This window comes from Podarcis muralis, chromosome Z (assembly GCF_964188315.1).
Source record: "Podarcis muralis chromosome Z, rPodMur119.hap1.1, whole genome shotgun sequence".
NCBI lineage: Eukaryota > Metazoa > Chordata > Lepidosauria > Squamata > Lacertidae > Podarcis > Podarcis muralis.
In genome coordinates this window covers 22185324-22202967 of record NC_135673.1, presented here as the reverse complement: position 1 = coordinate 22202967, position 17644 = coordinate 22185324, and the positions used below count along the sequence as shown (strand labels likewise).

At 46.1% G+C, this 17644-nt stretch overlaps 1 protein-coding gene across 1 annotated transcript in view; it reads right to left on the bottom strand.

The window, feature by feature from the left end:
• Nucleotides 1–17644, bottom strand: part of ABCB7 (ATP binding cassette subfamily B member 7) — a 62184-nt gene that overhangs the window by 26832 nt on the left and 17708 nt on the right. The window contains exons 3-4 of the mRNA XM_028715308.2: nucleotides 9819–9905; nucleotides 6303–6422 (exon numbers count right to left, since the gene is read on the bottom strand). Of these exons, the coding sequence (XP_028571141.2) occupies nucleotides 6303–6422; nucleotides 9819–9905 (207 nt within the window). The remainder of the gene's footprint in view (nucleotides 1–6302; nucleotides 6423–9818; nucleotides 9906–17644) is intronic.

The window sequence follows — 17644 nt, the reverse complement described above, 5'->3', positions numbered from 1 at the left end:
TGGTTTCAGAACAGTGTCCATATAACCGGAGACACCCACTGTGATAGTGCCAATACCTGAAATGATGGGGCGTCCTGGATTTCCTGGTTTGTGTATTTTAGGTAGAAGATAGAAAGTTCCTGGTCGAGGTTCTGTTGGTGTGTTGGTGAGGATCTGTTCTTGGATGTGTGGGGGTAGCTCCTTAACAATCTTGTTCAGTTCTTTTTTGTATTCTTGTGTGGGGTCTGAGTCCAATTTTATGTAAAAGGCGGTATTGGAAAGTTGTCTGTGAGCCTCCTGAATGTAGTCAGTTTTGTTCATGATGACAACAGCTCCACCTTTGTCTGCTTCTTTAATTATAATGTCTGGGTTGTTTCTGAGATTATCTACGGCTCTCCTTTCAGCATTGTTTAGATTTTGTTGTAAGCGGTGGTGTTTTCTGGTCACATCTGTTTGTATTCTGTGGCGGAAGCAGTCAATGTACAAGTCCAGTGTGGTATTGCGTCCATCAGGAGGGGTCCATGTGGAGTCTCTTTTTGTGTAACACTTTTTCGGTGGTAGTTGGTGGTTAGTGTTCTGTTGGGAGGATGGTGGTTGTTCTCCAGTGGGTTGAGAGGTGTTGTGTTGTGAAGTTGTTGCTTGTTCTGCTTTGTCTTGTTGTTGTGTGTGTTGAAAATACTCCTTCAGGCGTAAACGGCGGAAAAATGCTTCCAAGTCCCCATAGAACTGAATCATGTGTGGGGATTTGGCAGGGCAGAATGACAGTCCACGTGAAAGGACTGATTCCTCAGCTGGGCTGAGTGCTTGCTGTGAGAGATTGACAATATTGTTGATCTTGTTTTGATTGGTGGCCTGTAGGTTGGAAAGGTTAGAGAGTTTCTTGTTTTTCTGTTTTTTCAGTAGCTCCAGTTGATAGCCAGGCACTACGTTACAGGCACTACTGTTTATAGCCAGGCACTACGTTACAGCCGTATCTGTTCCAATTCTACAGACAGAGACTCTCACCTAAGAGATCTACAGCAAACCTTTTTAGAACTAAAATACCCAGCAGATGAAGTTAGACAACAGATCAACAGAGCCAGACTGATACCCAGAGAGAACTTGCTGCAAGACAGACCCAAAAAAGAAAATAACAGAACTCCTCTAGTCATCACATACAGCTCCCAAGTTAAAACAGTACAACGCATCATCAGAGATCTACAACCTCTCCTGGACAATGACAGTTCTCTTTCTCAAGCTCTGGGAGGAAGACCTTTCATTGCCTACAGACAGCCACCCAATCTTAAACAACTCCTAACCCACAATAATACTACAACCAGACTTAACACGGACACTGGCACCAGAGCCTGCAATAAACCCAGATGCCAACTTTGCTGCCACATACACCCGGACAACACCATTACTGGCCCCAACAACATCACACACACCATCTCTGGACTATTTAATTGCTCATCGTCTAACATTGTGTATGCCATCAAATGCCAACAGTGTCCTTCAGCTCTCTATATTGGACAAACAGGCCAAACCTTACGCCAAAGAATAAACGGACATAAATCTGACATCAAGAATCACAAGACAGAGAAACCAGTAGGAGAACACTTCAATCTCCCAGGACATTCTATACAAGATCTCAAAGTAGCTGTTTTACTACAAAGGAATTTCAGAAATAGACTGGAAAGAGAAGCTGCTGAATTGCAAATCATTACCAAACTTAAAACCATGGAGACACCTGGACTGAATAAAGACATTGGATTCTTATCTCACTATACATGACAAAGCCATTTTTCACCTTCTCACCCCTTGCTTTTTCCTGTAAGACCTACTGCAGTCGTTAATAGTCGTCAACAGGCTCATCACAGCTATCTGCCAATCACCCATTCCCACCCCCCTCTGAGTAATACCCCTCCCCACCTTCTCACTATATAGAAGGATCTGGCAACTTCTGTTTCAGTGTATCTGAAGAAGTGTGCATGCACACGAAAGCTCATACCAAGAACTAACTTAGTTGGTCTTTAAGGTGCTACTGCAAGGAATTTTTTTTGTTTTGACTATGGCAGACCAACACGGCTACCCATCTGTAACTGACATTGCTGTTCCACAGAAGACCAGAGTTAGTTTGAATGGCAGCCTCTGAGAGAAGAACTACACCATTTCTGGTGAGGGCATCCAAAAGAATCACGTATTAATGGTGTAGGCTTTGCAGTAAGGAACTCCCTTCTGTCTGTGATAGAACCACTGATGGAGGGCTCAGAATGCTTGCTTTCCCTCCACCTCTCAACTACCTCTGGTTCGCTAACATCTAGAGCATCTATGCTCCAACTATGTGCTCTGACATACAAACCACGGACCAGTTCTATGAGAAACTAGACAGGATGTCAGGAGACAGCCTAGAGTCAGAGAGTTGGGTAGAGTATCCATTGCAGTGATCAGAGGAGGAATGACCGCTGAGGGGCACAGACAGAAGAAATGCCATGGTGCATCTGCATCAGCACAATTAGACGCCTTCATCTGCCCCAGCTGCAACAAAACATGCCTCTCCTGTATCAATCTCTACAGCCTTCTAACAGCTTGACTTTACCCCCAAAGGTACACTCCTCTGTCTGCTGAGACAGGCAGATGCCAACAACTATGGATACATAGACATTGATCCATAACTCAGCTAAAATGAAGGGCTTAAACCAATTTAGACTACCAGTGTCATCTCTGCTTTCCAAGTGTTACCTATACTGTGAATTGGGCTGTCACTATTGTCAGGAATCAGAATAGAATTTTGGGGACATGACAGTTTATAGATAAATGTCTAAAATTGTACCTCTTGGGGACTTCCCGACAACCACAACACATCCATTTTTATATATGGCAAATGTCATGGTAGAACTGTGGAAATCTCATTACCGAACACCCACACAAAGCGTACACCACCTGCCCATCCCTTTCCCCCTGCCATTATATCCATGGCTGTTGCAACTCCAATGAAGTTTTTATTCCTTGTTCAAAAGCACTGTATTTAAGCACATAGTAATATTTTAATTAAAAAGGCTTAGTGGATAGTCCCTAAATCCTTATCCTGATGAAATAGATCCCCACATCCTCCTAGCCCTAAGGAAAAGCAGCCCATTCCAATCCTAGCAGCAGACACTCTGATGAAGGGGATTTCTTTTTCAAGATGGAAGTTCTGCACACCGGCACTGGAGCACATGGTGATCTTTAAATTTTTTAAAAAATGAAGAAGAAACTGATATGTCTCCCCCCCCCCATCCCATTTTAGAGAAGCCTCTTTACTACAGAAGTGATAAGGGCCCTCTCCAAGAAGTCCGGGGTGGGTGTGTACAATTGGGTAGGTTAAAAAAAAGGGGGGGGGGTCTGATTATACAAACTTGCCAATCATGTAAAAAACCAACCCCAAGAAAATTGTGCTACATCAGTTCATGTTGAAAAGTCCTGTCCTATTTTTGCAATAGAAACCCTTAAAAATTGTTTTAAATCAGCATGTTCTAAGGAACAGGTCAGCTGGGGGGAAAGAAACAAGAATACAGCAATGTGGAAGGAACATTGCTTGAATTCTCAGAAGCAGCTGTTCTATACAATATTAACCATACATCAATCTGCAACAAGATCCAATTTAATTCCGAATTTGTTTGTTGAATTTTCCAGGACCAAGCTGGATGGTGTGTCTGAATAATATGAGTATTTATATTATTCTAGCAAGGCATTTGGTATTACAGCAATCAATCCCTGTTCAGCCATGAAACCCACTGGGTGACCTTCGGCCAGTCCCAGTCTCTCAGCCCTAACCTACCTCATAGGATTCTTGTGAGGATACAAGGGGGAGGAAGAGAACTATGTACGCCACCTTGAACTCCTTGGAGAAATAAGTGCAATAATTGAAACATTTCTTGAACGCCAATAAGCACTATAAAGTAGAATGAACACACTTTGCAAAAGGTTTACAGTCTACGTAAGAGGCAAAAGGATAGTGGGAAAGAGTGGGAAGATGGTGTGAAGGAATTATTATTTGGCACTTTTGGAATATGGTCCCCCACAAGGATCCCATCTTGTCACCTGTTCCATTTAATATTTTCATGAAACCACTGAGAGAGTCCAGAGTTTGCTCTGGATGCTTATGCCAGGTCTAGACAGTTGTGGCAGTTACACTTGTTCCTAGAAAGACCATGATGAAACATGCCTTAGTTCAATCTTCACTGGATTATTGCTTTTCCTGTCAGTTTCTAAATACAATTCAAAAGTGATGACTATTACTTTTAAAGCCCTAAACAACTTGGACCTAGAAATACCTAATGGACTATCTCCTACAAATGTTTTTATTGTTATAACTGTTATAACCCATGCTGGGAACTTTGGCTGAAGGGCAGATGTAATAGTAATAGTAGTAATAGTAATAATAAATCTGCCTGTTCATTATGAGTTACTAAGGAGGCTCTTCTGAATGGCCTGTTGGAAGGTGGTAGGAACAGGAGTGAGAGCCCTTTTTTGTGACCATTCCTGTGCTATGGACCTCCCTACCTAGAAAGGCTCACCTTGCCTCCTCTCCAATGGTTTTCTGCTGCCTTTCAAAAACTTTCCTTTTTCAGTGGATTTGGCTCTGTAGAAGTCATTTTGTTGAACCACCGGTTTTTTATTTTATTTTATTTTATTGCTGTACCATATTAGCTTACCATATTCTTTTGTTGAGATGTTACTTATTTTGTTGTGAGCTGCCTTGAGAAGATTTGTGCAAATGGAAAGGCAAAACTATCAAGCTTTTAAATAAAATAATAATATTTTTTAAAATGTTACTGGGCTAGAAGTGCCCTTTTTGCATGAGCCAAAGTGCTCTTTGAATCTTAGCCAAAATATCTGAAGAGGAGCCACACAAAACTAGCCTTGAAGGCAGGCAGCTATCATGCTAAACATACTGGGACCAAAAATGCTGCCTGCTCCACTCCTGTTCAGCTAAAATAAAATTGAAACAAGTGTGTCTTACAAGTGCTCTCTTTTAATCATCTCTGTGTCTCCTCCTTGCAGCCTCCTCCCTTCTTTCCTAGCAAAGCAAACCTGCTGAATGTAGATAAGAGGGTACTTGATTCAACCTGGTTTAGACTGAAGGTTATTTTTCACTAACATAGGCTTTCCTCCCTGTGACAGGGAATTTAACACAACTGCAAATCCATTTCTGCATCTTGAATTAAAGCTGCCCCATGTACAATCTTGAGCCACTGGATTTGAATGCAAAGTTGTAACTGGTGGGCTCATAAGTAGTCCCTTAGGCAAAAAAAAATATGAATATGAAGAGGGGGAGAAAATGCCTGCTCTTAATTCTTGCAGGACAGCCACTGAATACAACTGTTCCCTCAAAATGTAGATCACCATATATCTACATTGTTCTGGCATATTTTATTTATTTTATTTATTTCTATATTTCCACTTGCAAAGGGGTTATGGTAGAGTGAACCAACATTTATCCTATGGAACATTACAATAAGATTTACTAAATACCATCAAGATTAATATGCAATCCTGAAATCTAGCTTCAATGTCAGTTAGTGATAGCCTTTGTGAAGGAAAGCTCTACTGCAAAAGATGGTCTTCAAGAGATGTCAAAAATGCCAACAAAAAGATCTATCTGAAGACTGCTTTCACTTGGAAAACACAGATGATATCAACATATCAATTGATTTGTTCAGAGTACACCAATATGCAGAGAAGTTACATATTCACTGTGCCACCATAAACTCATGCAAATGGGGGGTTGTAATTGCCCAGGGAAGCGATGACTTTCAGTTCCAGGTGAACAGCTTACCATAAAGAAGCAGTCCCTACATGTCCATCCAGTTAAATAACTCCAAAAAGGCCACAGAATTACACACATCCTTACACCAGGTGCTACCCCTGCCTTGATCAACAATGGTCCCAGTTGAGGCCAACTGTGGTTTGGTAAACTGCAGCGAAGGCAGGCAAAGTTTGTGCACCAGAATGCAGAAGCAGGAGGGATGGAGCATCCAGTCTTGCTTTACAATGGTAAGGCATCTGTAAGTGTAACATGAGCTCAAGCCTTCAACATCTTCATCAGAAGTATTTAGCCCATTAATGGAAAAGTACTGCAGGCACTCAAGGCCTGTCACGAAGACTGTGATGAAATGTCAGAAAATGCTACCTTTTTAGGATACAGTGGCCGAGACATTTAAGAGTTCTTTAAAAGCGTTTTTAAAATTGCTCACAAAATCCAAATGAACTGATTTAAGCCAGTCTTTCTTTCTTTCCCGGTTTCTGCACTTATTGTAAAGGCTTTGCACCCTGTTTCAAATTGATGAAAAAGCTCTTACCTTTGCACCTGCTAAAAATCCTAGTGATATGGCAACTCTGGCACGTAGGTCGGGCCTATCTTTGGGCCACACGTAGGAAAGCATTGCTTTGATTATTTTTCCACCTTGTAATTCTTTCATCTGAAGAGAGAAAACATTATGTTGCAGAAGACAAATCAAATGATGGTTGCAAAATCTCAACCCAGAGATATACTTCCCTTCTTCAAATGGATATTCAGAATAGCCGGGAATTCTTTCAAGGGGTATACAGGAATGTCACACTCAAGACCAAGAAAATTGTTCTAGATGGCTTAATAGTGTGCAAAATGTCACCACTCCTTTTTAGCAGAATGGCTCTGAAGTTGGGTAATCATGCATTATGAGGCTGTTTAACAGCCAACTGAAGCGCTATAGTATAGCTTCTGTGTTATTCCATATTTTAAAGCTCAAACCAATCAATCACAGCTCATTTCTTATTTTATGAGCCTTTCTAAAGCCAGGTAAATTTGAAAGATAGCCAGGATTTTTTTATGTTCAAGTATAAAAGCCAAAAACAACTTTCTATTTGTATTCCCAAGCTAATGTCATAAAATTGTGCATCATTTCAAACCCTTGCTATATATATTCCTTCACCATAAAATCATAATCGTACAGCAACAATGAGAAGTAGGGATCTGTACAGATGTAACACTAGCTGCCCAGTCACCAGGCTTTAGTGATCAGGCTGCAGGATCATATGCTACTCCCTCATATTGCACATAAAGCAGGGGGCATTCAAAAACTAACTTTTAGAATCTAGGATTAATCCTGTGTTCTGAAAGCTAGTATTTAAATGCTCCAGGTTTGTATAAACAAAAAAATATTATTTACACATTAAAATCAAGGATCAGAAACAATTTGGGAGATGAGGATCAGGCATCAGTGGTGTAGCTAGCTGCTTGGGTGCCGGGTGCAGCGCACACATCCTGCAGCCGGGGGCAGGGCAAGCTGCGTGGAACCTCTCCGTTGTCTCCCCCCTCAGCCGTAGGGTGGCTGAGGGAGAGGCGGAGGGCAGACACAAGTCCCATGCTGCTGTTCGAGGCAGCGGGAGCCTGCAGGCACCCAAGCCACCACATCACTCCCAGGAGAGAAGTGTGGCTTGGGCACACTGCAGGCACCACGGTAAGTGCCACCCCCCGTGGTGTGGCGGCCAGTGCCAGCCACATTTCGTTACGTTTCTTGACAGAACTAAAAAGTTTCATGAGCCCAATTTTTTTAAAAAAATATTAAGTCATATTTTTTGTCACCCCCCTCAGTGACGACACCTGGGGTGGCCTGCACTCACTGCATCCTCCTTCCTCTGCCACTGTCAGGCATGTAACCTAATCCTGATCTCTTAATCAGTGTTACTGGCCAGCTAGCATTACAGAATCATAGAATTGTAGTTAGAATGGTCTTCAAGGGACATGTAGTCCGACCATCTGCACTGCAAATGTCCCAGCTAAATAATCCCTGACAGGATACAGCTGGACTGGTCCAAAGACAGCAATTAAAAGCCAGACTATCCAGATGAACCTCTGGGCAGGTTATGTCTGTACTACTACCAAATCATAGCTAGAAACCACAATCAGATTTCCAAACTGAACCTTGGATTTACTATAGTTGTGCAGAGGCAACCCTAACCAAAGCAAAAAGAGATGGAGAACACTGGGTGAGAATTCAGGCAGAAGAGAAGCACACAAGCCTATGGAGGGCTCCCCAGTGGGCGACGTTATACCTACATCAAGCCAGTGATGGGTTGATAATAGCTAGCAAAAACATCTGATCAGCCATGCCCCACTTGCATTATTCTCTCTTCATTTCAGTAAAAAATTAGGGCAATGTTGGATGTCGCACTTGTGCTTCTTTTGTATGCTGTCTGCTTTTTTGGTTGAACTGGATATCACATGGTTTCAAAGTGGAGTGCTTAGGAATATGTGATTTTTGAGTGTGTAAATGTTATTTGTATGTATGCTGTCAGTGATTTCTTTCTTCAATATCAAGGGGGGAATCTTACTTTTGATATAATACTGCCAAGTTGCATTCAAGACTGTGACATTATTAAAGTAAATGAATAAAATGCATATATAGAAGCAAAAAAGAATTCAGATTCCTTTTCTGTTGCTGTTTTCTCCCATAACCCACCCTGTTCCCACCAAGTGTTAAGATACACTTAAAATTGTTGACAATCTAAAGTATTTGAGAGCAGAAGTATTTAAGTACCTTTCACACATCCTTCAGAGGGTACATATTCTCTGTTGACAACTTATAAGCCTCAACTTGGTAAAAAATAATTTTCTGCTTATCCCTCACTCTAAAGAGAAGAGCAATAGCATACACAGAAATCCTTCCCTTTTAGGTAGACACAACGTCACATTTTAAAGCAGGGAGAAGAGATGTTTGAGCACCATTAATGGTTTGGAAGGAAATGGAAACGTCCAGTTAATACAACAGCTACTTGTTCAAATTAGATATTGCTACTGGCTCATCACAGAGGAATGCTGTTTGAAAGAACCAGGAGGAAACAACAGTGACAAACCCAAGGAATTGAACCTGACTGGTTACAAAGCAACAGAAAACACAGAAAGCAGTTGCAAAGCAGCAAGTGGATTGCCATGAACTATTAAAAAGGGCAAAGGGAAGATCAAGGAAAAGAAGGTGCAAAAAAATTATTTACAGCAAAGATCCAGATTAACTAATCAGAATACAGAAGCAGAAATAAATTAAATGCAAGTGTAAAAACGGTTAAAAGATACATGAATCTGTTACAAGAGGCTTCCACACAAAACAACCTTTTAACCAGAGTTATGCTTTATTTCATGCATTCTTGTGTCCAAATTGTGGCTTCACATCATGGTTTGTTGCCAGGTAACAAACTATTGTTAGGCTGCTGGGCTAAGTTTGGATGTTCAAGCAAATCACACTATAGCTAAAGAAACCATAGCTTAACATTACATAAGGATCAGATCAGTTAGCTGCCTGGAAGGTATACTGTCTAGCAGAAATAAATATTACAAATAAAAAAAATAACCCCATGTCCCTGAGGACCAGGAGTGCTCTGATATAGCTGAGGATGCAAGGAAAGTGGAAGAGGCATCACTCTCTCTATTTCTCTCTTTCTCATGAGGAATGTTGATGTTTACATAGTCAAAATGGCATGACCCACCCAGCAGAGGGTGGAACCGTCACATTTTTGGGAAAGGGTTTGAAGCACCTCATCATAGAATTATGGAACTGTAGATTTGGAAGGCACCACAAGGGTCATCTAGTCCAACCCCCTGCAATGCAGGAATCTTTTGCCCAATGTGGGCCTCAAACCCACAACCCTGAGATTAAAAGTTTCATGCTCTACTGACTAAGCTTAAAATTATTTATGGTAAGAGTGGTTTAGTGGTTTAGCAAATAAACTTGATGGAACATTTTGAGAAACTACTAGAAGGTTTCTGTTCTCCAACAAAAGTTAAAAGGTGTGCTATACTGCGGAGTTATACAGAAACAAATGGGCTGAGCAATATTTACCCCTTCCTTTGGATCTGAATGGAGTCCTCCACCTGCATGTCCATGCCAGCATGTTCTTTTATCAGTCTGAGACCATCCTTGAAGATTCTGTGTGAGGAAGAATACACTGAACAATGACTTCAACCATTTTTTAAAAAATCATGATGAAACAGATTGCAGACTAACTGTTCAATGAGTTCAACTAGTAACTTAAGTTGAGCTTTATTTAGCTTCTATTGCATCAAAGAGGCTTGGCTGGTGAAGCACATGACAACTCAGGAGAACAGGGTATTAGAACTACCCTAAACATATTTGCTTATAGCTGCTTTATACATTAAGTATTTCCCTTGTAGAAAACATTTCCATTTTGCAGCAAGCATGAAACCTGTTTGCAGATTGGGGTGGGGGCCACAATTCTTTCTAGGCAAATTTCTGGGGCCATACACCAGTGACAGGAGGAGCCAGAGGAAAAGTGAGCAGAGAAACAAATCTAAATTTCTCCTTTGTACAGTAGCCTAGTTTCTTCACACACATGACCTATCTACCCTCCATCAAGACAAGCAACAAGCATTATCAAATACAAGGGCGTTATCAAAGTTCAAGGACACATTGCAGTCATGCCCCCACCCCAAAAAAAATCAAGAAGGGAATATGAAGCATACCGTATTTTTCGCACGATTGGACGCACCGGACCATAGGACGCACCTAGTTTTTTGGGGGGGAAATAAAGGAAAAAAAATTTCCCCTTTATTTCCCCCCCAAAAGCAGGTCAGGGAAACCGAACCAGGTCGAGGAACAGCGGGATAGTGGCGCTGCGCCTCCCTGCTGTCCCCCAAGCTTGTGGGGCTGGCCGATGTCTGTCCGGCGGGCGGGGAGCTCTGCTTCAGGGCGCCCCACCCGCCAGGCAGCAGGCTGCTATCCGCAGCGTGGGGAGCCTTGTCGGGAACTCCTGCAAGCCTCCCCACTCTGCGGATGTCTGCCTGGCGCGAGGGGCGCTCTGCTTCAGGGCGCCCCACCCGCCAGGCAGCAGGCTGCTATCCGCAGCGTGGGGAGCCTTGTCGGGAACTCCTGCAAGCCTCCCCACTCTGCGGATGTCTGCCTGGCGCGAGGGGCGCTCTGCTTCAGGGCGCCCCACCCGCCAGGCAGCAGGCTGCTATTCGCAGCGTGGGGAGCCTTGTCGGGAACTCCTGCAAGCCTCCCCACTCTGCGGATGTCTGCCTGGCGCGAGGGGCGCTCTGCTTCAGGGCGCCCCACCCGCCAGGCAGCAGGCTGCTATCCGCAGCGTGGGGAGCCTTGTCGGGAACTCCTGCAAGCCTCCCCACTCTGCGGATGTCTGCCTGGCACGAGGGGCGCTCTGCTTCAGGGCGCCCCACCCGCCAGGCAGCAGGCTGCTATCCGCAGCGTGGGGAGCCTTGTCGGGAACTCCTGCAAGCCTCCCCACTCTGCGGATGTCTGCCTGGCGCGAGGGGCGCTCTGCTTCAGGGCGCCCCACCCGCCAGGCAGCAGGCTGCTATCCGCAGCGTGGGGAGCCTTGTCGGGAACTCCTGCAAGCCTCCCCACTCTGCGGATGTCTGCCTGGCGCGAGGGGCGCTCTGCTTCAGGGCGCCCCACCCGCCAGGCAGCAGGCTGCTATCTGCAGCGTGGGGAGCCTTGTCGGGAACTCCTGCAAGCCTCCCCACTCTGCGGATGTCTGCCTGGCGCGAGGGGCGCTCTGCTTCAGGGCGCCCCACCCGCCAGGCAGCAGGCTGCTATCCGCAGCGTGGGGAGCCTTGTCGGGAACTCCTGCAAGCCTCCCCACTCTGCGGATGTCTGCCTGGCGCGAGGGGCGCTCTGCTTCAGGGCGCCCCACCCGCCAGGCAGCAGGCTGCTATCCGCAGCGTGGGGAGCCCTGTGGGGAATTCCTGCAAGGCTCCCCATGCTGCGGATGTGTTCCCGAAGCGCCTGGAGCTCTGCTTTCAGGGCGCCCGGCGCTCCGGGAAGCAGGCTGAGCGGAGCGCTAATCCCGAAGCCCCAAGCTTCGGGATTAGTGCGGCGCTTCGCTAGCCCTGGGAGAGCCACGCAACGTCGCGGGGCTCTCCCAGGGCTAGCGAGACCTTGCCGGCACCCAGAAGCTTGAGGTGCGCTGAGCTCCGCGCGCCCCAAGCTTCGGGATTAGCGCGGCGCTTCGCTAGCCCTGGGAGAGCCACGCAACGTCGCGGGGCTCTCCCAGGGCTAGCGAGACCTTGCCGGCACCCAGAAGCTTGGGGCGCGCTGAGCTCCGCGCGCCCCAAGCTTCGGGATTAGCGCGGCGCTTCGCTAGCCCTGGGAGAGCCACGCAACGTCGCGGGGCTCTCCCAGGGCTAGCGAGACCTTGCCGGCACCCAGAAGCTTGGGGCGCGCTGTGCTCCGCACGCCCCAAGCTTCTGGATTAGCGCAGCGGTCCGCTAGCCGTGGGAGAGCTGGGTCTCCCACGGCTAGCGGATAGCTTCCTGAAGCCTGGAGAGCGAGAGGGGTCGGTGCCCCTCTCACTCTCCAGGCTTCAGCGAAAGCCTGCATTCGCTCCATAGGACGCACACACATTTTCCCTTGCTTTTTAGGAGGGAAAAAGTGCGTCCTATGGTGCGAAAAATACGGTAGTTGGTGCCGTGTGTGTGTGTGTGTGTGTGTGTGTGTGTGTGTGGCTAAGGAGGGAGGTGGCCTGGAGAGTGTGCCAAGGATCAAACAGAAAGGGATGGAGGGCTGTATTTTGCCCCCCTGGGCCTGAGATTTTCCACCATTGTTGTACATCAACACATAAAGCAATTACTCGCATGTATTTTATTTGAACACCCATGAGGTGTTTAACCTCAAGGCTGCTTACAAATGTTTCAGATCTTAAGTAGTATAATTAAAAACAGAGTAAAGGAATAGTAATAATCCAAACAGCACCTAAAATATAAATATAATAAAAGCCCTATGAAATAATACAGGAATTATTCTGAGCAGCATCAGCATTCTTCAGAGAACCAAGTATCCTCTGAAAGAAATACCCTGAACTCCATTTGGTGAAAATTAATACTATAGTTTTATTGCTTTTGACCAAAGACCACTGCAGCTTTCCAAAGAAAATAAATTTCAGACCTACAAACTCTAAAATGTATCATAACTGAAGCTTGATGAACTAGTATCACAGAGTTTTTTACTCCAGGTCTTCCATTTTCAAGTAAAGAGAGAAATGCTACATTTAGAATCTCCTTTTTCAAGGTGCAACTAGGCTTTAAACAAAATGCTTAACATCTCTATTATGCCAGAACAGCAAGAGCAATTTGGCAAGCATCGTAACAACCATGTAAAGCACTTATACAGACCTTAAGAAATGCTTACAAGTGCTCTAGAAAACATTAATTCACAGCATTTCATTGCAGAAAACATCATTGATTCTGCTTTGAAGAAGGGACCTAGGTGGTTATAGTGAAAGAAACACTATAAAGGAAAATATAGCAACATGTCTTGAATAAATATTCAGTCAGAGATCCCAGGCCACATAATACGTGGAAATACCAAACCTAGGCTGAGTTAATGCTTTTTGAAAGCTTTAAATATGCATTTCAGTATTTGTACTTCTTTAAAACCACTCCCAACTGTAATTCTTGGGATTGGGGGTGGGGTGGGAAATACATCTCAAATTCTAAAATCCATGTTCTATGGTCCAATTTGGGTTGCAAATCTGTGTTCCAGGGTATTTGTTCCATGTAGGTACTGTAAACACTTGATAGTATTATTATTATTATTATTATTATTATTATTATTATTATTATGCTTTATTATTTACTGGATTTATATACTGTCATTTTGCCAAGGCACTCTAGGTGCTTTGCAATTCTACAATTTACAACTTTCCCACTCACTCTGAAGCAAGCCCAAACATACACAAACAACTCCCTCTCCCAGCCTGCCTCTTTCCTTCTCACAGGGCAGAATGGTGTGTCCCCCTGTGAGGGGAGAGGACAGTCTCAATGGCACAGCCCTGCTGGTGTCTCATGGTGTTTAGCAGCAGTATGAAAATGCCATGATCATGTAGAAACAGAAGAAACATTTGTAGATTTAAAAATGCTCAGAAAATGAGCATCCCTATAATGTAGCTATGAGACCCCAATATTAAAGGCTACCAGTAAGTTTAGATAAGTAGCTACCATTTACAACATGCTATTTCTTCCATCATTTCATTTTTAAAGGATTTTTAGTTTTTTTTACTTTGTGAAGTAGGTAAAATGAAGCATTAGATTGTAACTCCTCTATATATTTGTCAGGGAACTGCCATCGGAAGGACAGGAGGTGGAAGGGCTCCCTGAGGTTGAGAGAGACTCAGCAGCTGAAGAGGGAACCAGCAGGGGGAGAGGAGGGGCTCCAGGGGAAAGTGAGTCGGAGGGATGGCTCAGAGACACTTCCAGCGAAAACAGTGGGGAGGTTTCAAGACCTCCTATAGGGACACCCACTCCTCGCCGGAAACTGTCACGCCGAGAGTCCAGAAGACATGTTTCCGTTAAGGAGCTTTTATGCTGGAAGAGATTCCATAAGAGACCACTTTCGGATTCTGCTAGCGACTGACGGAGCCATGCTGGAGGGGCTCCGCCGGAGGCAGAGGTTTGAGGACTTGACCAAACTCTGAGGGACTTGCATTTTACGCACAAGCAGCTCATCATCCCATTACAGCAATCCGAAAGTCTCTGAAAGCAGTTTGTGCAAGGAGAGGCATCATGAGCAACCCAGCCGAAACCGGAGAAGCAGGAGGAGCTGGAGCAGGTCCAAGCCTGGAGGAAAGGTACAGGGTGTTGGAGGTCCAGCTAGCGCTGCAGACGGCGAGGCTCGAGGAGAGGAGGGCTCAGGATGCAGAAAAGGGAAAAACCACCCCGCTCGCACGAAAGGTGCCAGGATTGGTGCAGAAGTTTGGGGGGGATCCCAGGAACTATCACGCCTTTAGGACAGAGATGCAATATGCTCTCAATCTGCAGTTTGATGACTTTCCCGACGAGGAGTCGCGAGTGGCTTTTGTGATTGGCCATCTCGAATCGGGGGCGAGGGATTGGGTTAGACCCCTGATGGCAGTGAATAACGAGATCCTAAAGGACACGAGGAAGTTTTTTCGCGCCATGTACCTGATGTTTTCCAGCGACATTGAGCAGGGGGTGGTGCGCAGACAGTTAATGGCTTGCAAACAGGGGAGCCGATCTGTCCGTGAGTACTGGACTGAGTTTACCATGTTGATCCATAAATTGGGGTGGGACCTATCGGCGGAGCCCATTCAAATGCTTTTCGAAGAAGGGCTTTCTTCGGCGGTGAAAGATGAACTTTCCCGGGCGCCCAGGGCGGAGTCTATGGACCAGCTGACCAAATCCGCGCTGACCATAGGAGCGCGCCAGGAGGCGAGAGCATTGGAAAAGCGGGAAGGGAAAGGGGAGCGCTGGAGGGATTGCCGCATTCCAGAGATTCCAGAGCCACCTTTCCCGCCGGCAGAGCCGATGGAAATCGGCACAGCGCGCGCGCGCGCAGTTTCAAATCCCAGTGAAGGGCGGAAGAAGGAGGGGAAGAGCGCCAAGAAATGTTATCTCTGCCAACAGCCAGGTCACTTTGCCAGAGTTTGCCCACAAAGAAAGGAATGGCAAGGGATGGCGGGAGCTGTTGGGGAGAGGGAGGAGGAAGGCAAGGAGCAAGTAAAAGCCAACGCCTGGCTGCCACCGTCGGGGCACAGCAGCCAGGCCAAAGAGCAGTAAAAGTGCCCACGCCAGAACCTCCAAGACCTGCTTTAGTAATAGAGGTGTTACTAGAGCTGCCAAATGGACACCCACTGAAGATAAAGGCGCTATTGGACTCAGGCAGCTCCTGTAATTTCATGAGTAAGGAGTTTGCAGCTAAGCACCAGATACAAACTGTCCCTTTAAGTAACCCCTTGCAGGTGACCACGATCGATGGGCGGGAGCTACTGGGAGGAGAAGTCAGCCAACAGACGGTTCCAATGATATTGAGGGTGGCAAGGCACACCGAACGAATAGCGTTCAATGTGGCTACCTTGGGAGGAGCGCCCATTATTTTGGGGATGAGCTGGCTGGCGCTGCACGATCCGCTAGTGGGCTGGCATCAGAGAGTGGTCTCCTTTGGGTCAGCGCATTGCCTAGAACACTGCAAAGAGGGGAGGGCTCCTGAAGGGACCAGAGCCACCCTGGCAGGGACGGAAGTAACGGACAAAGGGAAGGTGCCCCCACAATACGCTGATCTAAGCAACGTATTCAGCGAAAGGGAAGCAGACAAACTGCCGCCGCATAGACCCTTTGATTGTCAAATCAATCTACTCCCTGGGGCCCAACTCCCAGTGGGCAAGCTGTATGCCATGTCAGACAGGGAGATGCAGGAGTTGAGGGAGTTCATTGACAAAAACCTAAAGCGAGGTTTCATCAGAGAGTCCAGAGCGGTGGGGGGCAGCCCAGTGTTTTTTGTGGACAAAAAAAACACAGATAAACCGAGGCTTGTAGTGGACTTTCGGGCCCTAAATGCAGTATCAGAACCTCTGGCTTTCCCTATGCCCCGAATTGATGACATTTTGACCAGGGTGAGGAAGGGAAAGATTTTTACAAAACTGGACTTGCGGGGAGCGTATAACCTGATAAGAATAAGGAAGGGGGATGAATGGAAAACCACCATGTTCACCCCTTTGGGGGCCTTTGAATATCTCGTTATGCCCTTTGGTCTACAAGCGGGCTCAGCGTGTTTTCAATCGTTTATGAATCACGTCCTGGGGCCTTTGCTCTACAAGAATTGTGTAGCCTTCTTAGACGACGTGTTGGTATATTCAGAGAATGAGGAGCAGCATGTGAGGGACGTCCGCGAGGTGTTGGGCAAGCTGCAAGCCAACCAGCTGTGGATGAAACTGGAGAAGTGTCAGTTTCATACCAAGGAGGTGGAATTCCTGGGGTACCGCTTGTCAGACAAGGGATTGGCCATGGATCCAGGCAAGGTCCAAGCGGTACTGGAATGGAAAACACCGAAAACGAAGAAGGATGTGCAAAGATTCTTAGGGTTTGGAAACTTTTATCGGAAGTTCATAAAGAACTTTGCCCACCTGACGGCTCCCATCACTGACTGTCTCAGCAGCAAGAAGAAATTTGTTTGGACGGTGGAGGCGGAGCGAGCATTTGAAGCACTGAAAAGGGCGTTCGCTTCGGAAGAACAACTCCTGCATGTGGATTTACAAAAACCGATGAGAGTGGAAACAGATGCGTCAGACCGGGCGGTAGGGGCGGTGCTTCTACAACCGGGGAAGAGTAAGTCGGAGTGGAGACCGTGTGCCTTCTTCTCACGGAAGCTGAATAAGTCCGAGAGGAACTACACGGTGTATGACCAAGAACTACTCGCCATTCACGAAGCGTTCCGGAAATGGAGGCATTTATTGATTGGTGCACGACATAAGGTGCAAGTGTGCACAGACCACAAGAATTTAGAGTATTGGAGAACAGCACGAGTACTCAACCAACGACAAGTGAGATGGGCTGAGGAGTTCTCCAAATTCCATTTTGAAATTTGTTACGTGCCAGGCCCAGAAAACGTCAAGGCGGACGCTCTCTCACGCAAACCTGAGTATTTGGAGGGGGAGGGGGCAAACGAAGAGAGACATGTCTTCCCAGAGGACCGCTGGGTGTGTGGGGCGGCACTGGTGGGGCAAAGAGAACTGGTAGAGGAAACGGAGAATGATGAATACGCCCAGGATAAGCTCAGAGGTCTCAGGGGGGAGGGAGAGAGCCCCGGAGGCTTTGAGGAAAGAAATGGGGCATTGTATTACAAAGGGGCACTGTATATACCCGAAGGAGAATTGAGGGGGAGAGTACTCAAGCAGCTGC